The sequence below is a fragment of the Dama dama genome, chromosome 8, assembly GCF_033118175.1.
Source record: "Dama dama isolate Ldn47 chromosome 8, ASM3311817v1, whole genome shotgun sequence".
NCBI classification, from domain to species: Eukaryota; Metazoa; Chordata; class Mammalia; order Artiodactyla; family Cervidae; genus Dama; species Dama dama.
Genome location: NC_083688.1, coordinates 6,224,742 through 6,245,547, shown reverse-complemented (window position 1 = coordinate 6,245,547; position 20,806 = coordinate 6,224,742). Strand labels below are relative to the sequence as shown.

General features: G+C 42.9%; 2 protein-coding genes and 1 pseudogene across 4 annotated transcripts in view; 1 reads left to right on the top strand and 2 right to left on the bottom strand.

The window, feature by feature from the left end:
• KDM1A (lysine demethylase 1A) overlaps positions 1-12,085 on the bottom strand; it is a 65,803-nt gene extending 53,718 nt beyond the window's left edge. Inside the window, exon 1 of one of the 3 annotated variants that reach the window (XM_061148154.1) lies at positions 11,684-12,085. In XM_061148154.1, the coding sequence (XP_061004137.1) occupies positions 11,684-12,031 (348 nt within the window). In that variant the 5' untranslated portion in view covers positions 12,032-12,085. The remainder of the gene's footprint in view (positions 1-11,683) is intronic. The other 2 variants (XM_061148152.1, XM_061148153.1) reach the window with 2 other exon arrangements.
• Positions 3,894-4,873, bottom strand: LOC133060596 (ras-related protein Rab-18-like; annotated as a pseudogene).
• Positions 12,030-20,594, top strand: TEX46 (testis expressed 46). Its single transcript, XM_061149136.1, has 4 exons — positions 12,030-12,071; positions 12,119-12,228; positions 18,227-18,389; positions 20,397-20,594. The coding sequence occupies exons 1-4, from the start codon at positions 12,030-12,032 to the stop codon at positions 20,592-20,594; spliced, it is 513 nt and encodes a 170-aa protein (XP_061005119.1).
• The last annotated feature ends 212 nt before the right edge of the window (positions 20,595-20,806 follow it).

Here is a 20,806-nt window from a genome sequence, read left to right as displayed (position 1 = left end):
AGATGGGCTCTTTAAAGGACAGAAATGGTATGGACCTAACAGAAGCAGAAGCTATTAAGAAGAGGTGGCAAGAATACACAGAAGAACTGTACAAAAAAGATCTTCACGACCCAGATAATCACGATGGTGTGATCACTCACCTAAAGCCAGACATCCTGGAATGTGAAGTCAAGTGGGCCTTAGGAAGCATCATACGAACAAAGCTTAGTGGAGGTGATGGAATTCCAGTTGAGCTATTCAAATCCTAACAGATGATGTTTTGAAAGTGCTGCACTCAATATGTCAGCAAATCTGGAAAACTCAGCAGTGGGCACAGGACTGGAAAAGGTCAGTTTTCATTACAATCCCAAAGAAAGGCAATGCCAAAGAATGTTCAAGCTACTGCACAATTGCACTCATCTCACACACTAGCAAAGTAATGCTCAAAATTCTCCAAGCCAGACTTCAGCAATACGTGAACTGTGAACTTCCAGATGTTCAAGCTGGATTTAGAAAAGGCAGAGGAACCAGAGATCAAATTGCCAACATCCGTTGGATCATTGAAAAAGCAAGAGAGTTCCAGAAAAACTTTTATTTCTGTTTTATTGACTATGCCAAAGCCTTTGACTGTGTGGATCACAATAAACTGTGGAAAATTCTGAAAGAGGTGGGAATACCAGACCACCTGACCCGCCTCTTGAGAAATCTGTATGCAGGTCAGGAAGCAACAGTTACAACTGGACATAGAACAACAGACTGGTTCCAAATAGGAAAAGGAGTATGTCAAGGCTGTATATTGTCACCCTGCTTATTTAACTTATATGCAGAGTACATCATGAGAAACGCTGGGCTGGAAGAAGCACAAGCTGCAATCAAGATTGCTGGGAGAAATATCAATAACCTCAGATATGCAGATGACACCACCCTTATGGCAGAAAGTGAAGAACTAAAGAGCCTCTTGATGAAAGTGAAAGAGGAGAGTGAAAAGGTTGGCTTAAAGCTCCACATTAGATCATGGCATCCGGTCCCATCACTTCATCACTTCATGGCAGACAGATGGGGAAACAATGGCTGACTTTATTTCTCTGGGCTCCAAAATCACTGCAGATGGTGACTGCAGCCATGAAATTAAAAGACGCTTACTCCTTGGAAGGAAAGTTATGACCAACCTAGACAGTATATTAAAAGGCAGAGACATTACTTTGCCAACAAAGGTCTATCTGGTCAAGGCTACGATTTTTCCAGTGGTCATGTATGGATGTGAGAGTTGGACTATAAAGAAAGCTGAGTGCCGAAGAATTGATGCTTTTGAACTGTGGTGTTGGAGAAGACTCATAAGAGTCCCTTGGACTGCAAGGAGATCCAACCAGTCCATCCTAAAGGAGATCAGTCCTGGGTGTTCATTGGAAGGACTGATGTTGAAGCTGAAACTCCAATACTTTGGCCACCTGATGCAAAGGGCTGGCTCATTTGAAAAGACCCTGATGCTGGGAAAGACTGAAGGCAAGAGGAGAAAGAAATGACAGAAGATGATATGGCTGGATGGCATCACCGGCTCTATGGACATGAGTTTGAGCAAACTCTGGGAGATAGAAGGACAGGGAAGTGGACATGACTAAGCAACCGGACAACAACATAAAATTTTATTTTATAAAAATGGACTTTTTCCACTTGCTAAAAGAAGTTTGAAAACCATCTCAAAGAATCATACAAACTCTAAAAAATAAAAACTATTCCCCTGAGAAAAAGAATGGATGCTCTGAACACAAACAGTTGGGAATCTTTTGTATGCTGTGCTATAGTCGCTTCAGTCATTTCTGACTCTGTGCGACTCCATGGAGTATAGCCTGCCAGGCTCACCTGTTCACGGGATTCTCCAAGCAAGATTACTGGAGTGGACTGCCAGTGAATCTTCCCAACCCAGGGATCCAACTCGAACCTCTTAAGTCTTCCACACTGGCGGCTGGGTTCTGTACCAGTGGCACCAACTCAGAAGACTGAATTCTCTGAACACAAAGGACTGGGAATCTTTTACCCCTAAGTATAACCCTCTGCTTATTTAGCTTGTATGTGCAGTATATTATGTGAAATGCCGGGCTGGATGACGAACAAGCTGGAAACAAGGTTTTTGGAAGAAGTATCAGTAACCTCAGATAAGCAGATGACACCATCCTTAAGCAGAAAACAAAGAGGAACTAAAGAGCCTCTGGATGAAGGTGAAAGAGGAGAGTGAAAAAGCTGGCTTAAAACTCAACATTCAAAAAACTAAGATCACAGCATCCGGGCCCATCACTTCATGGCAAATAGATGGGGGAAACAATGGCAACAGTGACAGACTTTACTTTCCAGGGCTCCAAAATCACTGCAGCCATGAAATTAAAAGTTGCTTGGTTCTTGGAAGAAAAGTTATGACAAAATCTAAACAGCGTATTAAAAAGCAGAGACATTACTTTGGGGACAAAGGTCCGTCTAGTCAAAGCTCTGGTTTTTCCAGTAGTCATGTATGGATGTGAGAATTGGACCAGAAAGAAGGCTGAGTGCTGAAGAATGCTTCTGATGTTGAAGAAGACCCTTGAGAGTCCCTTGGACAGCAAGGAGATCAAATCAGTCAATCCTAAAAGAAATCAATCCTGAATATTCACTGGAGGGACTGATGCTGAGGATGATGCTCCAATACTTCAGCCACCTGATGTGAAGAGCCGACTCACTGGAAAAGACCAATGCTGGGAAAGATCTAAGGCAGGAAGAGAAGGGGCCAACAAAAAAGGACAATTGGTTGGATGACATCACCGACTCAATGGACATGAGTTTGCACCAGCTCTGGGAAATGGTGAAGGACAGGGAAGCCTGGCAATGCTGCAGTCCATGGGATCGCAAAGAGTTGGACATGACTGAGAGACTGAATAACAACAAAATCCTCTGAGTCAGGGGTTCTACAACTACTTATAACCAAGGTCAAACAGATGTCCCAAGAGGCAGATATGAGTCAGCAGAGTACTTGTTCTTACCTGTACACCCATGACTCTCAAATTTACATCTCTAGTCTCTCCTCTCCTCCACTCCCTAGCTAGAGTGATTCATTCACTTCCCAATCACCTTAAAGCTCATCTTTTTTTTTTTTTTTTTTTTACTGTGTAAAAGATTTATTAGTCTGTACAAGTTTGTACCAAGATTTTCACTGCAACAGTATTTTCCCATATACATCGAAATCTGGAAGCAATATGCCTTTCTCAAATTATAGTTTAGTGTTTTTTTCCCCAAGCCTCAAAACACGGAAATATGTTTTTGAATATCAACTAGTCATTTATGGAAGTCATAAGATACAGATATTCATTAACATTACACAAGCTATAATTGAAGTACCAGAACAACCACCACCAACATTTATGGGAAAAGGTGTTGGTTTTAAAGGTGATAAGTGCTACATGAGTTACATAAACATACTACTCCTGTCCTTCTGAAACCAAAATGGGGGAACCTTATTGCCATTCTGTCAAACACCACACAATCCAAAATGCTGCACAGAGGCTCATGAAGCCATGTACACATCACAGAATTAAAACTTCAGCTAAGCAATGAGCTACTCTTGAAGTCAAGGAAGACCAAACTTCTTTAACATATTAATGGTACTTCAGAAGTATCATCAGAACAAACGGGATTTAATTATAAATTGGCCTCAACCACATCCTGCAAAGAGGATTTTGCTTAGTACTAAAGAGAATCCGTCAGCGAACACCCTAGGAAAGCTGTGGAATCATGCTCTTTGTTAGTCCTGAAGGGAAATCTGCCAGGTTTGATGACATCTGTGTATCTCCCAGTGGTCCTGGGAGTTCTACAATACCAATTAATTCAGTAATTGATAAGTATTTAAGCAAAAAGGAGACCAAAACTAGACTTTGTATCAACATATACTAAAGAGGTGGATTTCTAAAAAATCACATGATGAATGTAAATCATAAAATCAAATGTACTTATAAAGGTACACCTATTTTATGTTACATAAAAAACTGCAGATTGCAAACTGCATGCTTACGTTTTACCTGGAAAAGTCAATGAGTGGGCTTTCTCACAAATATTTACTGCCATGATACAAAACAAATATGTGCAAACTGCAAGGTCCCTAAAATAGCAGTTAGAGAGTTTATATACAGAAAGATGACATTATCTGATCAAATTCGCAAGAGATGGCGTCTCCCAGAGTTTATAACACAGAACAGTAACCACCACACGCTCCGCCTCCTTGGCCTTCTTCCCTGGGTGTCAGCTTGACTCCTTTATTCTGGTTCTCATTTTCCCACAGTCCAGGGGTCTGAATGATCTTTTCAACAAGTTCCTCAAAAGCACACTATACACCATCACAGGTTTTTGCACTTGCCTCTATAAATAACATGGAATGCTTTCGTGCAAATTTCAGGCCTTCATTTCTATCAACTTCACGATTTTCCTTATCAATTTTATTTCCAACTAGCATGTTTACTATGTCATTTCTCGTGCAGTATGTTTCCAACTCATTTAACCAATTATCCAGTTTAACAAAGGTGTCTCTTCTTGTGACATCATAAACTAAAATAACACCCTGTGCACCTCTATAATAGCTGGGAGTTAATGTTCTGAACCTTTCTTGACCAGCAGTATCCCATATTGCAAGTTTTGCCTTATTTCCGTCCACTGAAATTGTTTTCACCTTAAAATCAACACCTATTGTTGCTGCAAGCTCTGGATCAAAAGTATCATCTGTGAACCTCAAGAGCAGGCTGGACTTGCCCACGCCGCTCTCGCCGATGATGAGGATCTTCAGGGTGGTTAGCACGTCCTCGTCCATCCTGACGCTGCTCCGCACCGCGAGCAGCTGGCCGCCCCTTCCGCTTCCAAAGCTCATCTTTTAACAGTGCTTCCTTGTAACTCACCTAGGATACAACTGCCAGATTAATTTTTCCAAATACGTGATATTTCACATAGTTTAACAGATGAATGCCAAAACTGTCATAGCAGCATATAAACTCTCTGGCTTTAGCTAGTCAAACTTACCTCTAATCATTTTCTAACATACTAGTCAAAATCATCCCTAAACTCCCTAAAAGCTACCCTCATCTTTTTCTGTAAATCCAATGCCTAAAATTCAAGGACCACCTCCTCTGCAAATCACTCCCTAAGTCTTCCACAATCACAAATATATCTTTCCCTTCTCTATAAATTCTCATAGTACTTACACTTCATAATCTAGCAATATTGTCTGATAGAATTTTCTGTGATAATGGTAAAGTTGTGCATCTGTGCTTCCAATAAGGTAGCAGATGTTCAAGCTGGTTTTAGAAAAGGCAGAGGAACCAGGGATCAAATTGCCAACATGATCATCGAAAAAGCAAGAGAGTTCCAGAAAAACATCTATTTCTGTTTTATTGACTATGCCAAAGCCTTTGACTGTGTGGATCACAATAAACTGTGGAAAATTCTGAAAGAGGTGGGAATACCAGACCACCTGACCTGCCTCTTGAGAAATCTGTATGCAGGTCAGGAAGCAACAGTTAGAACTGGACATGGAACGACAGACTGGATCCAAATAGGAAAAGAAGTACGTCAAGGCCATATATTGTCACCTTGCTTATTTAACTCATATTCAGAGTGCATCATGAGAAACGCTGGGCTGGAGGAAGCACAAGCTGGAATCAAGATTGCCGGGAGAAATATCAATAACCTCAGATATGCAGATGACACCACCTTTATGACAGAAAATGAGGAACTAAAGAGCCTCTTGAAGAAAGTGAAAGAGGAGAGTGAAAAGGTTGGCTTAAAACTCAACATTCAGAAAACTAAGATCATGGCATCTGCTCCCATCACTTCATGGCAGACAGATAGGGAAAGAGTGACTGACTATATCTTTGGGCTCCAAAATCACTGCAGATGGTGACTGCAGCCATGAAATTAAAAGACGCTTACTCCTTGGAAGGAAAGTTATGACCAACCTAGACAGTATATTAAAAGGCAGAGACATTACTTTGTCAACAAAGGTCTGTCTGGTCAAGGCTACGATTTTTCCAGTGGTCATGTATGGATGTGAGAGTTGGACTACAAAGAAAGCTGAGTGCCGAAGAATTGATGCTTTTGACCTGTGGTGTTAGAGAAGACTCTTGAGAGTCCCTTGGATTGCAAGGAGATCCAACCAGTCCATCCTAAAGGAGATCAGTCCTGGGTGTTCACTGGAAGGACTGATGTTGAAGCTGAAACACCAATACTTTGGCCACCTGATGCGAAGGGCTGACTCATTTGAAAAGATCTTGATGCTGGGAAAGATTGAAGGCAGGAGGAGAAAGAAACGACAGAGGATGAGACAGTTGGATGGCATCACCGACTCAATGGACATAGGTTTTGGTAGACTCCGGCAGTTGGTGATGGACAGGGAGGCCTGGCGTGCTGCGGTTCATGGGGTCACTAAGTTGGACACAACTGAGTGACTGAACTGAACTGAACCGTGGCTATTGAGCACTTGTTATTGTTGTTCAGTTGCTTAGTAGTGTCTGATTTTCATGACCCCATAGAGTGTAGTGACCAGGCTCCTCTGTCCACAGGATGTCCCAGGCAAGAATACTGGAGTAGGTTGCCGTTTTCTTCTCCAGGGCGTCTTTCTGACCCAGGAATTGAACCTGCATCTCCTGTATTGTCAGGTAGGTTCTTTACCACTGAGCCACCAGGGAAGCCTCTCACCATGTGGCTATTTAGGACTAAATTAAAATTAAAAATTCAGTTTCCTCAATCTACTAGCCACATGTTAAGTGCTACCACATTGAACAGTACAGATCTAATGGTTGGATCTCTACAACCTAGACACAACTCTATACAATACTCTGACTACAATCCCTCCAACTTTCTTGCGCCTAGAAAAATCTCATTTCCAATTAAATTCTTTTGCCCATTGTTCCCAACATTCAGTTGTCCACTCTGGATTTCCTATCTGCTTTTCAAACCACTTTCTATTATATTCCAAGCATTTCTCACCTCTTTTTCTTAGCTGGTAGCACTTACATTGGGTACCTACTTACTTATTCCAGACACTGAAATAAGCATTTTGTTTACATTATATATAAACCTAATAATGTTATAGATAGATTTTCCTGAGGAAAAGGAATCACAGGAGGATGAGTTAATCCCAGAAGTTCATCCTTTTCCAGACTACTATAAAAAATTCTGCCCTTTTTCAAGGTTCAGCTCAAGGACGCCATTCCTTAAGCTGTGTGTTGTTCCCAAAGCCTCAGTCCAACCCAACAATTTAAAACCTTAGTTTGCCATAATGTAAGCATACACATTCAGAGGTGAATTTATTCTTAAACTAATGGAACTTGAGCATCAGGGAACTTCAATTGCCTGGATTCCTTTCAATACAATACCCTAAACTTAATTTCGATCACACAATTATATATACACTTACTTATTTATATAATTATATATTATGTATATATAATTTTAAAATCCCCCCCAAAAAACTGAGTAAACGCCCAAGCAAAAAAATACATATATATCCCTTGGATAAACCTCAGAACTCTTGAAGCAAGGCCTATCTACACTGGACTCAGCTTACATTTTACCCCTTTATGGACACTCTCTCCCTGAGGTCTGTTTTCTCTGGCTCCCAAGACTAGCTGTGAATACGGAGGTCAGCTTCCCCAGTTCTTTACTTTCTAGGTGGCTCTCCAAATAAACACGCAACCCATTTTTCTTTGGGGAGTTTCAGAGCTAATCACAAAGGAAAATTAAAACAAACACAGGAGAATTACAAAGACAGAAGTCTTATAGCATGATCCAAATTAATCTACAGATTCAACATGATACCAATCAGAATTTCAGTTGCTTTTTCAGAAAAGACAAACTGATCCTAAAATTTATATGGATATGCAAGAGATACAGAATGGCCAAAACAATCTTGAAAAAGAATAAAGTTGGAGAACTCACACTTCCTGATTTCAAAACATATTGTCAACCTACAGTAATCAGGTCAAGATGTTGCTGGCATAAGAACAGAAATATAGAACAATGGGATAGAACTGAGAGTCCAAAAATAAACTCACACTTACAGTCAAGCAACAAGGGTGTCAACCATTCACAGGGAGACAGAACAGCTTCAACAAATTGTGTTGGGACAAGTAGATATACACAGGCAAAAGAATGAAGCTGAACTTCTACCTCATGCCATCTACATGCCATCTACAAAAATTAACTCCAAAATGATCACTGTATAAAACTGTTAGAAGAAAACACAGGAGTAAATCTTTATGACATTGGATTAGGCAATAGTTACTTAGATGGAACACTAGAAGCAAAAGGGACAAAAGAAAAAAATTAATAAATTGGAAACCAAAATTAAAACTTTTGTAATCACCATATATACAGAACTCGAACTACTCAACAATAAAATTACAACACAATTTAAAGATGAGCCAAGGAGGGGCTCCCTGGTGGCTCAGTGATAAAGAAGTGTTAGTCACTCAGTCACATCCAACTCTTAGCGACCCCGTGGACTACAGTCCTGTTCAGGCTCCTCTGTCCTTGGAACTCTCCAAGCAAGAAAACTAGACTAGGTTGCCTTTTCCTTCTCCAGGGGATCTTCCTGACCCAGAGATTAAACCTGGGTCTCCTGCACTGCAGACAGATTCTTTCCTGTCTGAGCCACCAGGGAAGCTCTCAGCGGTTAAAAAAAAAAAAAAAAAAAAAATCCACCTGCCAACACAGAATGCACAGGTTCAATCCCTAATCATGGAAGATCCCACATGCCCCAGAGCAACTAAGCCCTGGGCCACAACTACTGAGCCTGTGCTCCAGAGCCTGGGAGCCACAATTACTGAGCCCATATGCTGCAACTAATGAAGCCTGTGTGCCCTAGAGCCCATGCTCTGCAACAAGAGATGCTGCTGCAATGAGAAGCATGTGCACCACAAATAGAGAGCAGCCCCCATTCAGCTCAGCTCAGTCGCTCAGTCGTGTCCGACTCTTTGCCACCCCATGGACGGCAGCATGACAGGCCTCCCTGTCCATCACCAACTCCAGGAGCTTACTCAAACTCATGTCCATTGAGTTGTGATACCATCCAACCATCTCATCCTCTGTCATTCCCTTCTTCTCCCGCCTTCAATCTTTCCCAGCATCAGGGTCTTTTCAAATGAGTCAGTTCTTCGCATCAGGTAGCCCCCGCTAGCTGCAACTAGAGAAAAGCCCTTCCAGCAATGAAGACCCAACACAGCCAAAAATAAGTTAAAGAAACAAAGAACCAATGATAGAAAGACATCTTTCACCAAAAAAGATATACAAATGATCAATAAGTATACGGGAAAATACTCATTTCAACATCTTTAGCTTACATATTAAAAAAACCACAATGAGATACCACTTCACACCCACTAGAATGGCTATAAATAAAAAGACAATATCAAGTGTAAACAGGATTAGAGAAATTGGGACTCTCAAATATTGATAGTGGGAATGTAAAATGATGAGGCTGCTATGGAAAACTGTTTGGCAGCTCCTCAAAAAGTTAAACAGTCCATGTGTGCTAAGTTGCATCCCATACAACCCAGTAATTCCACTCCTAGGTATCAAATCCAAGAGAACCAAAAACATTCACACAGGGCTTCCCTGGTGGTCCAGAGAATCCATCTGCCAATGCAGAGCACACAGGTTCGATCCCTGGTCCAGGAAGATCCTACATTCCTCGGTGCAACTAAGCCTGGCACCACACTATTGAGGCCGTGCACCTAGAGACCATACTCCACGAGAGAAGCCACCACAAGAAGCAGCCCAGGCACTGCAACTAGAGAAAGCCCATGTGTCGCAACAAAGACCCAGCAGAGTAAAAAATAATCTAATTCTTAAAAAAAAAAAAAAAAATCTAATTAAAAAAAGTTCACACAAAAACTTCACAAATGTTCACAGCAGCAATACTCATAATAGCTAAAAAGTGGAAACACCCCAAATGTCTATAAAATGATACATGGATAAACAAAATGTGCTATATTCATACACTGGAATATTAGCCAGTGAACTATTAAGTTCTGAATGGAAGTACTACAACATGGATGAACTCTGAAAACATGCTAAAGCCAAACACAAAAGGCCAAATATAATATGGCTCCATGTACATAAAATGTCCAGAAAAGGCAAATCCAGTGACAGAAATTAGTTATTGCCAGGGGCTGGGGTTAAGGAGGAATGGAGAGTGCCTGCTAATGTTACAAGTGTCTTTAGGGGATGATGAAACATCCTAAAATTGACTGTTGTGCTGGTTGCCAACTTTGTGACTATGATAAAAATCACTGAATAGACTCAAAAATGGTAAATTTATTGTCTGTAAATTCCCTCAATAAACTCTTTTTTTTCTTTTTTTAAATCTCATCATCTGGTTTTCTGGCCACATTCTCTACTGAAATAGTAAAATCAAAACCCAACTGGGCTTCTGCCCTCTATTTCATTTCAGTTGGAAGTTGCCAACCTGTGTTTTGGCTAATCTCCCTCTCCCCTCAAGACATCCCTAGGGCAGGGTATTCTTCGTTAAGAGAGCTCTCAAAACTGGGCAATTTATTCTGAGGGCTCTCAGTATGGGCAATACTCAAGAAGCTCCTCATACACACTGAACTGGTATACCTATTTAAATTATAAAGATAATATGCATAAGTTACATGATTTAAATATTTAGTTACTTAGAACTATGATTCCAGTTTTTTCAACTGTACCATGAAATCTCCAGAAAAGGCCCATGTCTAAAGTCTGCGCTCTAGCACTGCCCCAGTGCCCTGCTCACTGCTGGTGTCCCATGTGGTCCTTTGTTTCAGAGGTTGATGATACCCTACCGTGTTCTAAGTGTAGGGTTTACATTCCAGTTCCACCACTTACTTAGCTTTCTGACTCTGGACAAGTTGCTTAAACTGGGAGCTTCAGCTTACTCATTCCTGAAATGAGGCTAGCAATACCTGCCAGTTACTATTATTTTAACAAACATAAAAATGCTGGTCACGCTTTGAACACAGCATCTGGCACCCAGAATTGTGAGGCAACTATTGTCTGTATATACTGTCCTTTTAACAGTGCCTTGACTAAATGATATTAATCAGCTTCCTCATCTGTAAAAATCTACATCAAAAGATCTCTGATGGAATAAAAGGGAAAAGGGGGAAACTCGCTAGCACACAGCAAAGGGCTCAAAAAAAAAAAAAAAAAAAGTTCCTCCCCCCACCCCCACCCCATCTCTCCGGCTAAGGCAATTTCTTTACCATCATCCTACAGCCTCAATGTGCTCCCAGCTGAAACAAAAAAATATCGCCGAGCAGCTTCCAGACACATCTGTGGACAAACAAGAGATGAATGTCCCCGACAAGGCCAACCACAACTCCAAGTCAGGGAGCCATTTTTTTCTTTTTCCAGTCAAGAAAATGAAAAGGTGGACGAGATGTAAATGAGTAAGAGACTCCCCTCCAAGATCCCCCTTTTCCTGGGACGGCCGGGTCCCTGCACAAAGACGCGTTCACCACAGGCAAACACCTTCCCTTCTCTCACCCCACCCAGTCAGTCAGCCGGGAGGTGGGTGGAGGTCGGGGTGGGCGTGGGGCTCAGGGTCCGAGACCCGGGCTCGCGGAGGTGGAGGTGGGGGTAATGAGGGCTGGACAACCTCAGGGGAGCTAGGCACCGGGATTTTGTGGTTCGAGGGTGGGCAGTCGGACCTCACCTTCGCTCGCTTGCGCCGGCTGGTCCGTCGCCCCTCCGGTGTCTCTGCGATTCCCGTTTCCATGGGGGTCGCAGACCCAGGCACTGCGGTAGGCCCGGCCTGAGGCCCGGCGGACCCCGGCGGCTCGGCCAGACCGCCCGGGGGAGAGGCCCGCGGGGGCTCCTTCTTGCGGGGAGTGCGCTCCCCAGCCGCCCCCGGCCCCGCCTCGCCAGGGCCGGATAGGCCCGTGGGCGGTGCGGCCACCTCAGAGCCGTTCTCCGCGCCACCCGCTACCCCCGCACCGGCCTCCGACCCGGCAGCCGCCGCCGCCGCCGCCGCCGCCGCCGCTGCCTTCTTCCCAGACAACATGTCGGGCCGCCTGGCCGCCGACGGCCGTGGGGGCCGCCCGGTCTGTCGGTCCGTGAGTCCGGAGCCGCCTCGCCTCACTTCACACAGTACGCGCGCTGCCAACCGCCGCCGCGTACGCACGCGCTGTGCGCGCTCCCGCCGCGCCCGGACAATAAGACCCGGGACGCCCACGGCCCCGCCCTCCCCGCTGCCATAGAGTGGCGTCCTCGAGGCTAGAGCGGCGCCACGGCAAATTGCGCGAAGCTTTCCTAGAGCGTCTCCTTAGCCTTCGGGATCCGTCCTGGGACGGTTCTCATCCTAGGGCTTCTGGGCCAGACTGTACATCCGAGGGCGACCATTTCCTCTAGAGACTTGCGTGTATTTATAAATTCATTCGTTCATTTACTCATTCATTAGTTCAACTAGTATTAATATGCTTACTACGTGGCAAGAGTTTAAAGTTCTTGCTTTCAAAGAGTTTACAGTCTAGTGAGGGGAAGACACTGAAATGTAGCTGGTAGATCATCTTCTTTACTATTCATAATTGTCCTGCTTGGATGGATTGGCAAAATCTTGGAGCGCAAATGAATTTCATGGTAATAAAATGGACAAAGTTAGGAAATCCACAAGGAGTCCAAATGGAATTGTCATTTCTTACTGGACTTTGTACATACTCTTCCTTCTATAGGGACCCCCCCCCCCCAACATTTGCACTTTCGCACTTGCACCTCCTCATGCTCCTGTGTTCCCCATCCCCATTGCACATGACAGCTTTCCACTCCAGGTTAATTCTAATGTCGGCCCAGATTGTTAGTCAGTCAGTTCAGTCGCTCAGTCGTGTCTGACTCTGTGACCCCCTGGACTGCAGCACGCCAGGCCTCCCTGTCCATCACCAACTCCTGGAGCTTGCTCAAACTCATGTCCATTGAGTCGGTGATGCCGTCCAACCATCTCATCCTCTGCCTTCCCCTTCTCCTCTTGCCTTCAATCCTTCCCAGCATCAAGATCTTTTCCAATGAGTCAGTTCTTCGCATCAGGTGCCCAAAGTATTGGAGTTTCAGCTTCAGCATCAGTCCTTCCAATGAACATTCAGGACTGATTTCCTTTAGGAAGGACTGGTTGGATCTCCTTGCAGTCCAAGAGACTCTCAAGAGTCTTCTCCAAAACCACAGTTCAAAAGCATCAGTTCTTTGCCACTCAACTGTCTTTATGGTCCAACTCTCACATCTATACATGACTACTGGGAAAACCGTAGCTTTGACTATATGGACCTTTATTGGTAAAGTAATGTGTCTGCTTTTTAATATGCTGTCTGGTGGAGGTGGTTTATTCTTTTAATTCTTCCAGGAATACTTCACTGACCCAACAATGAAACAGGCCTTGTGTTCTTCAAGCTTATTTCCATCAGGTCACAGAGTTGTCATTGCTTTTCTTACAAGTTTGTGACTTCAAAGTATAATTTTCAAAAAATGATTCCATTTACATGATGTTGAAGGACTAGTCCAACTGACCTCTAGTGATAGAATCTAATCAGTGGTTGCCTGGGATGAGGGTGGGGTTTGACTTCAAAAGAGCGGTAAAGAACTTGCTGGTAGTGATGGAAATGGTGTATATCTTGACTGGAGTGTGTACACAAGAGTCAAAACTCATTTAACTACACATGTAAAATAGGTATATTTTATTTTATGTTGATTGCATGTTAAAGAAGTTGATTTTTTTTTTTTACTAAGTACATAGAAAAAAGTCAAGTTCTGGAAAATTAAGTTCAGGGAAACTAAAACTATGCCATAAAGAAAATCATAGTACAGCATATGGTTCAGCTGTGAGCAACACATGTCCAAAATAACATGAACAATGAATATTATTTTAACCAAAGGGATAGAATTATATTGAGAGAATGGAGAAAAGAGAAAGTTTATGGAGGAGAGGTGTGAGAGAGGTTTACAGAAGAGTCAGAATGGGGATAGATGAGGTTCTACATTGAAGCTAAATTCCCATCTTCCATCATAAAATGATAGTATATAATGTTGAAACCAAGTAAGACCCTATGGTACTTGCCCTCCATGTCCTCTACCTGCCTTTTGTCTGAGGAAAATCTTTAGCCAAAGAACAAGTTTAATCAGAGAAGTGAGAAATTGCAGAAACAAAGGAAAATGGTCAAAGGAGACCAAATAACAGTTTAGTCATTAAGCAAAGTCAAGTACCTTTAGTTGCTTCTCAAAGGCTATAGATAGTACTCTGAGCCATATCCTGTGAGCTGTCTTATGGATTCTGAAACTCCCACTAGATGGAAGAAGTTAACTACATAATGACCAAATTATAACCATGACATAAGCTGCCACAGTTCTGAGAATTGGCCTCAAGGAAATGTGAACAAAACAACCATCAACCATAGAACTGAAGACTAACTGTACTTAAGACAATCAAGATGAAACTGGTCACATCACTGATGACCAATTTCAAGATGACTGTCAGAGATGACTGTGCTATTTCTACATGTAGCCTCCCCACTCAGACTGGCATCGACCCCCCCCACATTCCCCCCTTGGTGGCATCCAAAAACTTTCCGTTCCAACCTGCCCTCTTTAATGGCTTTTGAGTGGCAAGCAGTCTAACCCCCACTATCATTTACAATGTCAAAACAGAAATTCTGAAATAACAGAATAAGCATACTATTGAGACGTCTTGTTGTTTTTCAGTTGCTCAGTCATGTCCGACTCCTTGTGACCCCATGGACTGCAGCACGCCAGGCTTCCCCGTCCATCACCATCTCCTGGAGCTTGCTCAAACTCATGTCCATTGAGTCGGTGATGCCATCCAACCATCTCATTCTCTGTCGTCCCCTTCTCCTCCTGCCGTCTTTTCCAATGAATTGGCTCTTCACATCAGGTGGCCAAAGTATTGAAGCTTCAGCTTCAACATCAGTCCTTCCAATGAATATTCCAGTTTGATTTCTTTTAGGATTAATTGGTTCAATCTCCTTGAAGTCCAAAGGACTCTCAAGAGTCTTCTCCAACACCACAGTTCAAAACCATCAATTCTTCGATGCTCAGCCTTCTTTATAGTCCAACTCTCTTCCCAGGTGGTGCTAGTGGTAAACAACCCACCTGCCAATGCAGGAGACCTAAGAGACTCGGGTTTGATCTTTGGGTGGGGAAGGTCCCCTCGACGAGGAAATGGCAACCCACTCCAGTACTCTTGTCTGGAGAATCCCATGGACAGAGGAGCCTGCAGTCCATAGAGTCGCAAAGAGTCAGACATGACTGAAGCAACTTAGCACACATGCACACTCACATCCATACATGACCACCGGGAAAACCATAGCTTTGACTAGATAGACCTTTGTCTCCAAAGTAATGTCTCTGTTTTTTAATATGCTGTCTAGGTTTGTCATAGCTTTTCTTCCAAGGAGCAAGGCTCTTTTAATTTCATGGCTGCAGTCACTGTCCACAGTGATTTTGGAGCCCAAGGAAATAAAGTCTGTTACTGTTTCCATTGTTTCCCCATCTATTTGCCATGAAGTGATGGGACCAGATGCCATAATCTTAGTTTTCTGATGTTCAGTTTTAAGCCAGCTTTTTCACTCTCCTCTTTCATCTTTATCAAGAGACTCTTTAGTTCCTCTTCACTTTCTGCCTAAGGGTGGTGTCATCTGCATATCTGAGGTTATTGATCTTTCCCCCCTGCAATCTTGATTCCAGCTTGTGATTCATCCAGCCCAGCATTTCTCATGATGTACTCTGCATATAAGTTACTATTTAGATATATCAAGATAAATACCACAAGAAACTAAAAGAATTGGAATTGGTTGTTTGAATTGTGGAATGTGAGGGTGGGAAGGAGTGAGATAGGAGACGGAAACTTGTTTGCTTTAAACCCTATAGTTCTAGCTGACTAGCTTGCAAGTTTAGTAACTTAGTACCTGTAAACATTTATTTTTTTGGCCAGGCCAAGCAGCTTATAGAGATCTTAGTTTCTCCACCAGGGATCAAACCTATGCCCCCTGCGGTGGAAGCACAGAGCCCTAATCACTGGACCACTAGGGAATCCCAGTCATCTGATAAAATTTAAAATTAAATTTTGCTAAAGTATCTGCTTGCAATACAGGAGACCTGGATTTGATCCCTGGATGGGGAAGATTCCCCTGGGGAAGGGAATGGCAACCCTCTTCAGTATTCTTGCCTGGAGAATTCCATGGACAGAGGAACCTAGAAGACTACAGTCCACGGGGTTGCAGAGTCAGACACAACTGACTGACTAAAAACATACACAAAATTAGATTTTAAAATATGCATATCCTTGGACCCAGCAACTCTACTTTCAGAAAAACATTCTAGGAAAATGTTTCAGTATATGTACAAAGATTTAACTTCAATGTGTTTATCTCAGGTTCCTACAGGCCCAACAAGTGGCAACTAACTGAGTATACTATTAGAATAATATAGTCATTAAAATTTACATTTGAACATAAAGAACTCTCATACAAAATAGTGAGCATATGTCAAAGATGTATTTAACCAATTATTGAGAGGACCAGCAGGTTGATAAAGCTGGTTCAAAGGAAACTATAAGAAAATGATAAATAGTCACCGGTCATTAGAACACAGAATGCTGGAATAAAAAAAAAAAAGAATGCTGGAATAAGACTGTAAAGTTGAATAAGAAAAAAAAAAGTCCTACAAGGCTGTAAACTGTAAACATTGAGGTTACTTTTTCTATCAGAATTCATTTTCATCTATTTACAAAAAAAATCATTTGCAAATTATCCATTTTTTCCAGAAATAACTAACTCATTTTGAAATTGTAATTCATTTTAAGTTAACATTTAAAAATTGGAGTAAATTACACATAGCATAAAATTTACCATCTTAACCGTTTTAAAGTGTACAGTTCACTAGTGTTAAGAGTGTTCACATGATTCTGCAAACAGTCTCAAGAAAGCTTTTCATCTTATAAAACTGTACCCATTAAACAACAACTCATCATTCCCCTCTGTCTGCAACCCCTGCCAACCAACGAAATTCTACCTCTGTCTCTGTAAATTAAAAAAAAATTTTTTTGACCAGGCTGAGTCTTTGTTGCTGCTCACTGTTTTTCTCAAGTTTCAGAGGGCAGGAGCTACTTCCTAGTTGCAATGCATGGGCTTCTCACTGGGTGGCTTCTCTGGTTGCGGAGAACAGGCTTAGGTGTACAGCCTTCAGTAGTCATGGTGCACGGGCTTAGCCTCCCTGCAACGTGTAGGAAGGACCTTCTTGGACCAACGATCGAACCCATGTCCCCTGCACTGGCAGGCAAATTCTTAACAACTGCCCCACCAGGGAAGTCCTGTCTCTATAAATCTGATCACACTATTTAGCTCATAAGTGAGTCAAACAGCTTTTACTTTTTGCTTATTTCACTTCGCATAATGTTCTCAAAGTTTATCCATGTGGTAGCATGTGTCAGAATTTCCTTCCTTTTTAAGACTAATCCCACGGTAGTTATATACAACTTTTTAAAATTGTTATACCATAAATAAGTTGTATTTATCCATTTGTTTGTTGGTGGATTTGGGGATTGCTTCCACCTTTTAGCTATTATGAGTAATACTGGTATGAATATGGGTATACAAGTATCTCTGCAAGACCCTGGTTTCGATTCTTTGGGATATATCCAAATGAAATTGCTGGATCAACTTTTCCATCTGACTTTAGAGAGTCAGGGCCCTAATCAATATTAAATCCAATAAAACAACAAGTGACCAACAAGTGGGCCAGTTAGACAATATCCTAGTATGACCGCAAACAAGCCCGCAGAAATCTTTTTGCCTTATTTCCAAGATTTGATGATTTTTCTTTGCAGTCTCACTCTCTGTGAGGGGAGGGACTCTGTGCTGCTCACCACTTTCTCCCCAGCAACTAGGAGGCCTGGAAGTATGGCTGAGTGGCTGAGGTATCACAGAGGCCCCCATCACTTGGCTGGTGTGAGGATGTCATGAGATGATGCCTGTGAACTGCCTGTCAAAGTCTGGCACATTGTGGCTGCTTGAGACATCAGAGGAGTTAATATTATTGTTACGCGGCAGCTGGGGATGGGGGCCGGTTATGACTCAGAGGGGGAAGTAGCCATGACTCCTGTCATGAAGGGCAACTGTCCTAGATGGGGGGACTGAGGCAGGACCTCAGGGCCTGGGTGCTCTCAAGCCGTAATGCTGGGGGACCTCATGTCTCTTTTTAGGAGTCTCCACGGGATGCTTGCTTCCTCAGGCACCATAGGAGCATTGATGGCTTGGCTGATCAGCTATAAGCCAGCCTTGTTTGGCTTTCTATTCCTTCTGCTGTTGCTTAGCAACTGGCTGGTCAAGCATGAACTCAAACCTACTCCTCAAGAGCCCCAGCAGGTGAGCAAGAGGGGCCTTGGCTTCCGCTGAGGGTGATGGGAGAGTCACAGCTAGATTGTGGGGTGGGGAAGACAGGGAAGGTGTCAGGAGAATTGGGCAAGATGGAGAAATCCAACTCTGCTCTAAGAGTCTTGTTCTGTAGCTCCCTCTTGGGTGATGGGGGGACAAACCATTTTCTTCATTAAGCTTCAGTTGCCTCGACTAAAAACTAGGGCCCACCCCAGACTCCCCTACTTCATGTTTGATGACAACAGGCTTTGACAACAGTAACAGCTTCTTTATGTATTTTTTAACATTTATTTTTATTCTATTTGGTTGTAACGGGTCTTAGTTGCAGCACATGGGATCCTTAGTTGTGGCATACGATCTCTTAGTTTCAGCATGTGGGATCTAGTTCCCTGACCAGGGATGGAACTTGGGCCCCCTGCATTGGAAGCATGGAGTCTTAGCCACTGGACTACCAGGGAACTACTCTAAGAACTACTTTAAAGAGGGAAAATTAAAATGGGTAAAGTTAAAAACATGTGTAACATAGATACATCTCTCAAACTGAATAATGAAGACAGCAGAAATATATCTAGATTATGACATCTTTTATATAAAGTTAAAAAAACATGCAAAATAATATCCTGCCTTGGGTATGGATACCTTGTACAGTGAAAGTACATTAAGGCAGGGTTTCTCAACCTCTGCATGACTGACATTTGGGGCTGGATAATTCTCCGTGATGAGGGGACTGTCTTGCACAATGCAGGAATTTTGTCAGTATCTCTCTGCCCACAAGGTGTCATCAGCACTCCTCGCCTTTTGTGACAGCTAAAAAGTTCTCCAGACCTAGCCAAGTGTTCCCAGGGGAGGGCAGAATAGCCTCCCACTGAGAACTGGTATCAAACGGAGTAAAGATATTCATGGAAAAAATAAATGCCAAATTCAGGATTACGGTTGAGATAAGGTTCAGGGATGGAGGGAACACGGCAGGAGCAGACTCCACAGAGGACATCAATTACCTTTGTGATATTGTATTTCTTAAGCTGATGTAGGAACATGGGTATTTGTTGTGATATTTACTTTTTCTGCATGTCTGAAGTATTTGATTCTTAAATGGCTTTAAAGACCAGGAATTTGTAGTTGAATACTAAAAGAAAAAAAAATTGTATTCTTATCAACTGCCTGCAGAGAGGGGCGCGACAGATAAAGATGACAGAGATCAGAGCATTACATGAACCACTGAGACTTGGAGGTTTTATGAGGCCCGACTAAATTCTCAGAGAGGCGTGCTGGGACTTAGAAAATGAACTTACGGTTGCTGTGGGGAGGACGGGTCGGGGAAGGGATAGTTACAGAGTTTGGGATGGACGAGTACACATTGCTATACTTAAAATGGGTAACCAACAAGGAATTAATACACAGCACAGGGGATTTCGGTTAATGTTATCTGGCAGCCTGGATGGGAGGGGAATTTGGGGGGAAATGGACATGTGTATATGTATGGCTGAGTCCCTTTGCTGTCCTCCTGAAACTATCACAACATTGTTAATTGGCTATACTCCAATACAAAATAAAAAAATATATATTTTTTAAAGAGGCATGTTGGGAAAAGCACAAGCTCTAGAGACAGACATGTTTGGGTTAAGGATTTTACATCCTCTGTAAATGTAATGGGCCATTTCACTTATTCCTATGAACCAAAGGCAGCCCTAGGTCCTGGGAGTTTGGGGGCTCTCGTGAAGGCTGGGTGATGCTGACAAAGGGCCATTTCCTCCCTGGGCTCCATTCTTTCACTCACGAGATGAGGCAAAGATGCTGGTCATGAAATTGACCAAGATCATGTTTGTAACTCACCTGGCATGGGAAAGGATGACCATTACTAACCAACTTTTCCTCTGTTTGTGGCCATGGGGAGTTTAGGAAGAGGCCGAGCAATCCAAGACTTGCGAAGCCAAAACCAACGGCAACTGCCTAAACACGAAAGAAGTGGAGAGACTGCACGCCTGCTTTGCCCTCCAGGACAAGATCCTTGAACGGCTTATGTTCAGTGAAATGAAACTGAAAGTCTTAGAAAATCAGATGTTCATCGTATGGAATAGAATGAATCACCACAAGCAGTCAAGCCGACGGCGGACTTTTCCAGCAGGAAAACACAGAATGCGGAGGCGGGAGTCTCTTTTCTCCATCCTCTCTGATTGCACTTCCAATTCCCCCTAATGAGGCCGCAGAGACTGTGGTGGGCTGGCCTCTTCTGATGTTATCTTTCCTCAGTAAAGCCCAATCAGAGACTACTGAATTTTCTTAGTGAATCACAGTGGACAGGACAATGGGAGGCAGAGAGATCGGTCGCCTCTAGAAAAGAAATCGGTACTCACCAGGGCAGCCAGATGGCACCTTCTGACACAGTGTGCTGCGGGCTCTCAAATCCA

Coding starts and splice junctions, on each gene's coding strand:
- TEX46 (XM_061149136.1), top strand. CDS start 12,030: ATGTCGGGCCGCCTGGCCGCCGACGGCCGTGGGGGCCGCCCG. Junction 12,229..18,226: donor GCCCTCCCCGCTGCCATAGA/GTGGCGTCCTCG, acceptor GTCTCTTTTTAG/GAGTCTCCACGGGATGCTTG. Junction 18,390..20,396: donor CTCCTCAAGAGCCCCAGCAG/GTGAGCAAGAGG, acceptor TTTGCCCTCCAG/GACAAGATCCTTGAACGGCT.